At 36.4% G+C, this 11814-nt stretch overlaps 1 protein-coding gene across 1 annotated transcript; it reads left to right on the forward strand.

Moving 5' to 3' along the window:
• Positions 1-2634: 2634 nt before the first annotated feature.
• Positions 2635-7631, forward strand: LOC131801055 (uncharacterized). Its single transcript, XM_059119021.1, has 6 exons — positions 2635-3305; positions 3378-3499; positions 3557-3697; positions 3757-3969; positions 4041-4557; positions 7537-7631. Exons 1-6 carry the CDS (start codon positions 3002-3004, stop codon positions 7629-7631), a joined length of 1392 nt encoding a protein of 463 aa, XP_058975004.1. The 5' UTR covers positions 2635-3001.
• Positions 7632-11814: the final 4183 nt, after the last annotated feature.

The raw sequence follows: 11814 nt of genomic DNA on the forward strand, positions 1-11814 counted from the left end.
AGGAGCACACAACAAAACCAACAAACAAATCTTTATAAACTCAGCAGAAAAATATGTACGAATGTTTGTCGGTTACTTTGCAACGAGCGATGCGAAAGTACTGAGATATTCGAAGGGCAACAACAACTCGAGCTAAGGAAAAAACAGATTTGCTTGACAAACTAAAGTTGCAGACTTAATGTTGGCCAAGTACTAATGTTGCTCCACTTTGTTTTTAACTTCCAATGTTGTTGTTGTTGTTTGTGAGGGAGGATGAGTGCTCTCTGGATCATATCGCCTATACATGTGGTGTCTTAATTACTTTTATGCAGTGACCAAACAACAAATGACAAACGAAGAGAAAAGGAAGACCCAAAATTTAAGTTATCTTGGTCTAACAAAGGAAATTGGTAGTACGTTTGAAAAAGGGCACATAGTTAAGGAAATGTTGTCTATATTTTATGACTACATTTCTAATGGTTCCAGAATTCAAAATATAACAAGTAAAAAATCAGTAAGTTCGCCTAGGCCAAACTTTGAATACCCTCCACCATTTGGAACGAATTAGACAATTTTCAAAAATATTAAATCCATTAAAAATTTTGTTAAAATTTTATAAATACCGAAAATCGGATGGTGTCAATATATTGCGGGAATATACGATATCGTGGACCTATATAGACAAACCTATGTCTGGGGGTAAAGTACTCACAAAGAATTCCTTGTGTAGAATTTCAGACAATTCCGTTAAAAAATGTGGCTAAAAACATCAAAATGACGAATATCGGGGGTACCGTTATATTGGGGATATACGATACCCTGAACGTACATATGCAATTCTATTTCAGGGGATAAAATTCTCACAAGGAACTCCTTGTGTGGAATTTCAGACAATTCCACTAAAAAATGTGGCTAAAATCATCAAAATACGGAATATTGGGTGGAGGGGTGGGGTCCGTTATATGGATGCTGTACGATATCGTGGACCTATATAGACAATTCTCTTTCTGGGGCTAAGTGCTCACAAAGAACTCTTTGTGTAGAATTTCAGACAATTCCGTTAAAATATGTGTGGCTAAAATCAGCAAAATTCCGAATGTCGGGAGTACCGTTATATGGGGGCTATACTATATCGTGGACCGATATAGCCCATCTTCGAACTTGACCTGCCTGCACACAAAAGACTGATCTGTGCAAAATTTAAGCTTCCTATCTTAATTCGTTTTGACAGTAGCGTGATTACAACAAACGGACAGACGGACGGACAGGGATAAATCGTCTTAGAATTTTACGCTGATCAAGAATATATATATATACTTTTTTGGGTCTAAAATTATTATTTCGATGAGTTACAAACGGAATGACGAACTTTATATACCCTCCATACTATTTATGGTGGAGGGTATAAAAATCTTCACTATTCGTAGGCATATTTTGCATTAATCTAAAAAATAGATACTGAAAGCGACGGTATAACCTAAAGAGTCTCAGCATCGAGAATTTACTCCCATAATTTTATCACAAACAAATACAATACGCGTAATTTCCCCGGTTTTTTTCTACATCTCAAATCTGCATAATGATTTGGCTGACGACTGGGATTGATGAAGGATATCTGCTCCATATAAAAGTAAATTTTTAAATTAATTTTTTTTTGTTGGCCTTAATTCTCTGCAGCAACCTTCTACACCCTTGGCAATAATTTGTGTGTTTATGAAACATTTATACTCAACTCCTAGGTTAGTAACTCATCATCGAACATATAACAACTGAAAAAATTTGAGTGATTTTTATATACATACCCATTGTGAGATTTTTAAATTATTTATTCAAAATGTGTAAGAAAACATACCTGAAATTAAAAAAGAAATTGAATATTATTGAATTATGCAAGAAAATAATAAGTAAAAAAGCTGTAAGTTCGACAGGGCCGAACTTTGAATACAAATTTGGCAATTTTCAAAAAATTAAAATCCATTAAAATTTCTATACGACGACGTGGACCTGCATACGGAACTTTTGTCATAAGCCGGCACAGATAATTTTCTGGTAAAGGCTGTAGTATCCATTACGAACTTAAAATACAAAATTTGAAATAATTCCGGTAAATAATGTCGCTAAAATCATCAAAATACCGCATATTGGGGGGTTGCCGTTAAATGGGTGCTATACGAAGAGGTACCTGTAGGGACAATTTTCTGTCACAGGCTGTAATTACGAACTTCAAATACAAAATTTGAAATAATTCCGGTAAATAATTTCGCTAAAATCTTTGAAATACCGAAAATGGGGGGGGGGGGGGTGGGGGGTGGGTAACGTTATATTTGGGCTATACGCAGACATGGACCTACATGGCTCATCTTCTGTCGTAGGATGTAGCATACATTACGAACTTCAAATACCAAATTTGAAACAATTCCGGTAAATAATGCCGCTTAAATCATCAAAATACCGAAAATCGGGGGGGGGGGGGGGGGGGGGGGTACCGTTATATGGGGGCTATACGAAGACGTGGACCTACATTGCCCATTTTCTGTCTTATGCTGAAGTATCCATTACGAACTTCGAATACCGAATTTGAAACAATTCCGGTGAATAATGTCGCTAAAATCATCAAAATACCGAATATAGGGAGGTACCACACTGAGGGAAAAATCCCGTTGCGAAATCAAGCACGTATGTTGTCATTTTCGCAACGACCCGTTGTTATATTTTTCAACAACGGCTGTTGGTGAATTGTGCACGAACGTGCTCAAATTGACACCGAGACGTGGTCAACTTTCGGTACCAACAACAGCCGTGCTTAATTTGTCCATTTGTAATATTGGTAATTGCAGCCGATTACACACGAGTAAAAAATGACAACGGTGGTGCATGATTCACACACGGTCGTTGTCAATATGACACCGGTCGTGTATGAATTATGCACCACCACCTGCATAATGATGCACCACCGTTGTTACTTTGTACACCGACGTGCATGAATCGTACACGATCGTTGCCATTTTAGCAACTACCGTGTATGAATCATGCACCACCGTTGTCATTTTTTTTACTCGTGTGCAATCGGCTGCATATTTACCATTTTTTCCGTGTTATTGAAAGAGAAAGGACGCATTGTGCAAAAAATTTATTGAAAATGAATAATAATTCGCAAGATCCTCAAAATATCATTGGTGAGTTGTTAGAAATCGATGGCAATATTGTTGTGGTTCGCGATACAAACCATTGCAGCAGTCAAGATGCGGAAAACAATGAGGACGATTATATGTTAAGGGAGTTCTTAAAAGGAATAAATATGGAGTCGCTTTTTGAACAATTAAAAGGTAAGTAAATAAAAATGAATTTTTCAGTTAATCAGTGTAATTAACAAAGAATTTTCTTTTTTGTTCTTTTAGCATCACATGTAACATTTCGCAGTTTGCAGTACTTGAAAAAAGAAGATTTAAAGGAAGCAGTGCCACCATTGGGACTGCGAGTTGAATTCAGAGAAAAGCTCTTTGCTTGGAAAAAACGAAAGGTACGTATTATTTGTTTTACAGTGTTGAACTCAGTATTAATATTGTCATAACAATAGCTCGGGATTGATGACGAAACTATGTCAGTTCCATCTAAAATAGGTGAATGGTGGAAACGCAACGAGACACCTGCAAGTACTCCTGGTACTCCCGACACTACAGGTTCGAACTGCTCAAAAGCCAAAGGAATTTTGTCAGAGGTAAGGTAAGAGTAATATTTGTGTAAGCATAGTTAATGTAGTTTTTTTATTTAATATAGGATCTAACGGAATTGTTAACACATACCTCGAAGGGGAAACTAGCGCTTGAATGTAGTAGCGTTAATAAGAAATTAAGTGACGAGCAAAGAGATGATATAATTAATATAATTATTGAAGATATTTTAACCAACAATGTTACTCTTTACACTCAAGACTATATGCGCATATTGGATGAAATTTGTTCCGTTTTTCCTCTTGAAAACGAAATGAGGGTAAGATTAACAATATAAACAACGTATCTGATTATGTAGTTTCTTAACTTATAATATGTCTTTATTTTTAGGATTATTATTACATTTCAAGAAAAGGAAAGAACAACGCAAGCGGAAAACTTTATGCCAAGTATAGAAACAAGAAGTCCAAAAGAATAAAGCTTTTGATTTCCGAGCCTAGCACAAGCAAAGCAGCAACTCACACATCTCCTAATTTTTGTAACAAAGATGTTCCCGAAATTGATGAATCAGTTGAAAATTCATTGAAAGCTTCCTTACTAAGAGAATGTAATGATTGGGGATCGATCTGCGAAAAATGGAAAAGATCTTTTAACATACGGCAAAGAGATATAAAAAATTTAAGTAGCCATACATTTCTCCTTGAATGGACGAAGTTGTCCGATGCAAGAGCTTCAGAATTGGTAAGTAGCCATGAGCTATTTATTTGTATATGGATACTAATGTTTCGTTTTAGGTCAACATTGATTTCGATATTATGTATCCACAGAAAGGCAATCTTCTACTTTCTAAATGGGACCAATTTAAGAAAGAAAGATTTGGCAAAAGAGGAATATTGTTACAAAAAAAGTAAGCCAGTTTTAAATTACCAAAATTGCAAAGTGTCTGATGACATTTTTTTTAAGGGAACTAGGTATAAAAAAAACTATTATTTAGCAACAAATAATGCCGCAATTGAACTTTTCAAAATTAAACATTTAATAATTGAAAATGAAAATGTTTACATTTTATGTAACCAATTAAAAGTTAAAAACTTTGATTACCATTTACAATCGTATGAAGTTGGTTCTCTGAATGAGGATACAATTTTTTTAATACCAATTTTAGATTTTATTACTTACCCATTTCACTTATATCCTATGAATAATGGAAAAGTTTATTTCAGATTTAAGTTAATTTAATTTGTTTCTATACATTGAATATATGTAATTCGAATTGTTTTGTTAAATCAAATATGTATTTATATTGAATTTATGTAATTGGTTTCGTTCAATAAAATACTTTTCAAAAAATGTCGTTTCTTCTACTAAGGGTATAAAATGGAAAAGGAACGGATATCAAAAAATGACCACCATTGATTTCAATCTGACAACGGGCGTTGACAATCCGACAACGGAGCGTTGACAATCTGACAACGAAGCGTTGACGATCTGACAACGAAGCGTTGACAATCTGACAACGGGGCGTGCTCGAAATGACCACGTATGTGCTCATTTCATGCACATCTGTTGTTGAAATCGTTGCCAAAATCTCGGTGTCAAAATGACAACAGCGTGCTCATTTTGACACCAAACGTGGTTGATACACTATCATACACGGATGTGGTCATTTCATACACGGATGTTGTCATTTTTTCTCTGGGTGCATGGGGGTTATAAAACGTGGACTTGCACAGACAATTTTCTGTCATAGGCTGTAGTATCCATTACGAATTTTAAATACAAAATTTGAAATAATTTCGGTAAATAATGTCGCTAAAATCTTAAAAATACCGAATATCGGGGGGTAACGTTATAATTGGGCTACACGCAGACGTGGACCTGCATGGACAATTTTCTGTCATAGGCTGCAGTATTCATTACAAACTTCAAATACTAATTTTGAAACAATTTCGGTACACAATGTCGCTAAAATCAACAAAATACCGAATATCGGGGGATACTGTTATATGGGGGCTATACGAAGACGTGGACCTACATGGCCCATTTTCAATACCAAAAGTTCTGCAGACTTAATATACCAATACCAAAAGTTCTGCAGACTTAATAAACATTTGAGTATATTTTTAACAACTTCCTTTATTTCGTTCGGAAGCTAGAGTGATTTCTACAGATGGACAGACGGACGGACTTCGCTAAATCGACATAGAATTTTATGCTGATCAAGAATTTATATACTTTGTGGGGTCTAAAATATATATTTCGAGGTGTTACAAACGGAAAGACAAACATAATATAACCTCCATACTATGGTGGAGGGTATAAAAAGTAGTAATTTTAACATCAATTTAAGTATTTCTTACTTTCTGTCGAGTAACAAATAAAGGGTATTTTTATTTCTTGGAATACAGGGAGAGATGAAAAAACTGAAACCAACGTCAGACTGATGTCATTTCTAAGCCACTCGTCCGACAGCTGTTAAAATTATTCCAGTGATAGCTCATTATATTGCTTACAAGCGTACAAAAGCATTTTGGTGAGAATTGTCCAGAAAAAAAGTTATTCGTGATGGAATTCAAGCGTGATAGTGTGATTTCTTTATTTTGGCTGGAAAACTACAAGTGGCTATCGTTAGAGTTCTCCAGCATTTAAATGTGAATAAATCCTTTGTGTCTCGTACCATCGCTTGTTACCGTGATACTGGTAGCGTAGCCCGACATCAAGGAAATGGGCGGAAGAACACAGCAACCAACATCAGCAGCAATGGTTCGAAATGTAAAAAAGCGACTTGATCGAAACCCGCGTCGCCGTTGCCGAAAAATGGCTCGTGAGCTGAACATATCGCAATATTCCATTCAGCAAATATTGAAAAATGAGCACGGGGTAAGGCCTTAGAAATACCATAAAGAGTGCAAGAACTTAGACCGCAACAGAAATAAAATAGACTTAAAAGAAGTAAGGAGTTGCTTCGCTTGGCCGAAAGTGGTGAACTGCCGAATTTGGTTTTCTCCGATTTGAAAACATTCGTTGTCCAGCAGTTTGTAACCAAACAAAATGATCGTGTTTACAATGCCAAAGAGTTCAGCTGAAAATGTGCAACTTCGGTTTGTCACCAGAACTCAAAGGTCGCCATAACAGCCGATGGTCGCTCTCCGCTCGTATTAATCGACCGTGGCATCAGGATAAATGTCGAATAATATCGCGAAAATATTCTGGATGGTGTATTAAAGCCTTGGGTACGCAAACATTTTGGCCGCAGACCTTGGACATTCCAACAGGACTCAGCACCATCGCACCCAGCGCCCGCCACCCAAGAATGGTTACAAAATGAGGTTCCTCGCTTCATTTCCAGCGCACAATGGCCACCAAAATCTCTGAATACCAATCCGTGTGACGGTTTCATTGGACGTTTGAAGGCCATAATTCGTGCCAAAGGTCACAAATTCGTACAAATCTAAACTTATTCTAAAATTTGATGTTATTTCCGACATTTTTTGCTTTCATTCAATTTATTATGAAAATGTCTGCTCTATTAAGAAGGTTTATCACCCGATTTATTGTGTTCAGCGACGAAGCTAATTTGACTCCAAAAAATTGCAAAAGCTACCAATGCATCCATTCATTGGACCCTTAAAAGAAGGTGTTGCAAATCGGAACGTAACCTTGAATGGTGAGAGCTACCGTGACACGATATCCAATTTTTATTTATTTTTTTATCAAAAATGCAAGAGCTTTGATTTGCATGATGTGTGGTTTCAACAAGTCGCCGCCAAACAGCAGACTTAACAATGGACTAACTGAGAGCCCAGTTAGGTGAACATTTTATTTTACATTTGGGGCAGGTTAGGTAATTTTTTCTGGGACTGAATTGAGGGTCATACCTATACAGATGAGCCAGCTTCAATTGATGCATTGGAAGACAACATTGAAGAATTTATTCCAGAGTTGCTGGCCGAAATGTTGGAAAGAGTATGGCAAAATTAGACTTTGTGGATGGACCTTTTGAGTGGCATGAAATAATCGAGGACTTCGAAAAACTAGCTTGAATTTGTTCAAAGAGTGAAACTCACTCGATTTCAAGTGAACCGCTCCAGAGTGCAGGAAAAAATGTAGAGCAAACTGAATTTTTTGATGTCGCTCGAATAAGAGCGAGCACATTTTCCTCGTTTTCGAGCGAGTGCAAGAATTAGCTCAAAATCTAGCAGGTTCTAGTATTGGAGAGCTCTCTGTTAGTTTTTTTACACCCTCCACCATACTATGGAGGGTATATTAACTTTGTCATTCCGTTTGTAACTCCTCGAAATACTCATGTCAGACCCAACAAAATTTATAAATTCTTGATCAACGTAAAATTCTAAGTCGATTTAGCGATGTCCGTCTGTCTGTCCATCTGTCGGTCCGTCTGTCTGTTGTAATTACTCTATCTTTCGAACGAATTGAGATAGAAGACTAAAATTTTGCACACATGTTTATTTTTCCAGTAGGCAGGATAAGTTCGTAAATGGGCCATGTAGGTCCACGTTTTCATATAGCCCCCATACAAAGGTACCTCCCGATATTCGTTATTTTGATGATTTTTGCGACATTATTTACCGGAACTATTTCAAATTTAGTATATGAAGTTCGTAATGAATACTACAGCCTATAACAGAAAATTGTCTGTGCAAGTCCACGTCTTCGTATAGCCCCCATATAACGGTACCTCCCGATATTCAGTATTTTGATGATTTCAAATTTGGTATTTAAAGTTCGAAATGGATATTGTCTGTGCTTGCAAAATTGTCTGTGCAAGTCCACGTTTTCGTATAGCCCCAATATAACGGTACCTTGCTATATTCGGTATTTTGATGATGATATGGTATTTGAGATTCGTAATGGATGCTACAGCCTATGACAGAAAATTGTCTATGCAGGTCCGGGTCTTCGTATAGCCCCCATATAACGGTACCTCCCGATATCCAGTATTTTGGTGATTTTAACGACATTATTCACCGGAATTGTTTAAAAATTGGTATTTGAAGTTCGTAACGAATACTACAGTCTGTGACAGAAAATTGTCTATGTAGGTCCAGGTCTTCGTATAGGCCCCATATATCAGTACCACCCTATATTCGGTATTTTGATGATTTTAGGTACAATACTCACCGAAATTGTTTGAGATGTGGCATTTGAAGTTCGTAAGAGATGCTACAGCCTGTGACAGAAAATTGTCTATGCAGGTCTAGGTTTTCGCTCAGCTCCGATATAACGGTACATATCTATATATGTCATATTTTGATGATTTTAGCTACATTATTCGCCGTTTATTTCAAGTTTCGAATTTGAATATGGTAATGGCTTATGACAAATAATGCCTAGGTAGGCCCACGTCGTATAAACGCCAATATAATGGATATATTTGGTATTTTTTAAATTTTAACAAAATTTTTTGAGGGTTTTTTTTTTTTGAAAATTTCCAAATTTGTTCCAAACGGTGGAGGGTATTCAAAGTTCGGCCCGGCCGAACTTACTGCTTTTTAACTTGTCAAAATTGTTATTATATTTCTATGCATGTGTTTTTTCTGTCCCTCTACCCATCTCCTCCCTCTCTTATCCCCCTTACCCAAAAATTTCCCTTTTTTTCGTACATTCGTAAGGGACGCTAATATAAACCTTAGATATTGGAACACGAAAAAATTTTTGAATTTGAACAATTTTCAAGCAATATCATCCACCCTAGTTCAAATTTGCTAACCCCCAGATTCATTGTTTTATTGTGTTTTGCTGGAGGGTCACTAGGCAACGAGGCTTCTATGTTCATTTCCCATGACAATTATAACTCCATCAGGTGCTTGGAACAATACCACTGAGATGAGAGTTACATCATATCGTACATGACTGGAACGAAGCATGTATTGAAAAGAAATCCCAAAGAAAACAAAAAAATGAAAGATAATTTATTAATGATTGCCAATGTTGCCATGTTGCATTACGAATATATCCCCTTTGTTAGTGTATGTGTGTGTGTACGGGAACATCAAATGCATATTCTACTCTCTTACAACAGGGTTTTAATGGAATAAAAAGCTTCTCCCTCTCAGCAAAATATTAAAGGATAACGGTGGCTTGATGTGCCCGCCGCTGCAGTTAACGTAATTATGTATTACGTGTAGCAACACATACAGGCAAACGCTTACTCTCACACACACATACAACGTTAAGGACAAATTCAAAATCAGAAATGCATTGTGTGTTGTAGCCCCCCTTTTAATTAAGGATATCATCATTCAGTAATACTCCACAAGCAAAGCCAAATGAGAAAATTTGCATCAAGGACATTACTAAGCATCTTTGCGAGGAAATTAAACCTAGGGGAGATTTGAGTTGGGGTTAACTTGATGTCAGATCTAATTTTGGCTTGAGTGATGAATTGCCATGAAATGAGTTTAAATGATTGCATTGCTACTCAATATTTTTTTTTTCAAGGATGAAGTACGGAAAATTCAGCTAGTTAATCGTTTAGTTGTAAAATAGGAAAGTAAAAGTTTTTTATTGGGGTTAATAGCTCCGAATGAAGTTTTTTAGGTCAATCAATAGAAACTATTGAACATTTTATGGTTGGTTGCAAAAGAAGTTGGTATGAATTAGTCGGTTTTGCAGAGCAGTAGATACCATCAGTCTATTATATTTATGACGGTAGTACCAGAATATGGATCTTCAATCTTGATATTACGAGGTACCAAATTTTGAAATATTGAAATCTATGCCTGTTTAGGTCAAATGTCATTTGTGAAAAAGTATTCCATGACTTTTCTTTCGAGTTGAGCTGTTAACGACCCATTAAAGGGATGCATTGATAAAATGAATCTGGCGAAGCTCCACTCATGCCAAGATAATGCGACGTGTTTCGCCTTTGGTGGACGAACGGACGAATCCCTTTAGATCGACTCCAAATATCCTAAAACGTATTTTGTCCAAAAAGAGATCTAGGATTTAAAAACCTTATTTCAATGTGGCTGATAATAAAAAACATTTGTAGCCAAATAACCAATAAAATCAGGGCCTCAAAAATTCCGCTTAAAATGTGTTTTTCTCGAAAAAAATGTTGTTTTACCCAAAATCGTACCATCAATAACACTGTGCGGCAAAATCTTACTTTTTCAATAATTACGGGGATAATTCAGCAGATTATGAAAGTAGAGCAAAAAAAGTTTACATTAACCCAACAAGAGAGGGCAACTTCCCCCATTTTCCAAACCTTTGGAAAATTTTGGATAAAGGTTCTTTGGAATCCGTGCATTTATGGTACATAGGGTCTTCAGCAATATTGCAGATAAAAATCGGGGGAATATTTTGACATTTTAACAAGTTAAAAAGCAGTATGTTCGGACGAGCCGAACTTTGAATACCCTCCACCATTTGGAACAAATTTGAACATTTTCAAAAAATAAAATCCTTAAAAAATTCTGTTAAAATTTTAAAAATACCGAATATAGCCCTTATATTGGGGTCTATACGACGTGGACCTACATAGGCATTTTTTGTCATAAGCCATTACCATATTTAAATTCGAAACTTGAAATAAACGGTGAAGCTAAAATCATCAAAATATGGTATATAGGGATGTACCGTTATATCGGAGCTGTGCGAAGACCTGGACCAGCATAGACAATTTTCTGTCACAGGCTGTAGCATCCAATACGAACTTCAAATACGACAACTCAAACAATTTCGGTGGGTATTGTACCTAAAATCGTCAAAATACCAAATATAGGGAGGTACTGATGTATGGGGCCTTTACGACGACCTGGACCTGTATAGACAATTTTCTGTCACTGACTGTACGAACTCTAAAATCGTAATTTGAAACAATTTTGGTGAATAATGACTCTAAAATCATCAAAATACCGAATAGTGGGAGGTACCGTTATATGGGGGCTATACGAAGACGTGGACCTGCACAGACAATTTTCTGTGATAGGCTGTAGCATCCATTACCAATCTCAAATACCAAATTTGAAACAATTCCGCTGAATAATGCCGCTAAAATCATCAAAATACCGAATATCGGGAGGTACCGTTATATGGGGGCTATACGAAGACATGGACTTGCACAGACAATTTTTTGTCCTAGGCTGTAGTATCCATTTCGAATTTTAAATACCAAATTTGAAACATTTCCGGCGGA

The sequence above is a fragment of the Musca domestica genome, unplaced genomic scaffold (assembly GCF_030504385.1).
Source record: "Musca domestica strain aabys unplaced genomic scaffold, Musca_domestica.polishedcontigs.V.1.1 14, whole genome shotgun sequence".
Taxonomy (NCBI): Eukaryota; Metazoa; Arthropoda; class Insecta; order Diptera; family Muscidae; genus Musca; species Musca domestica.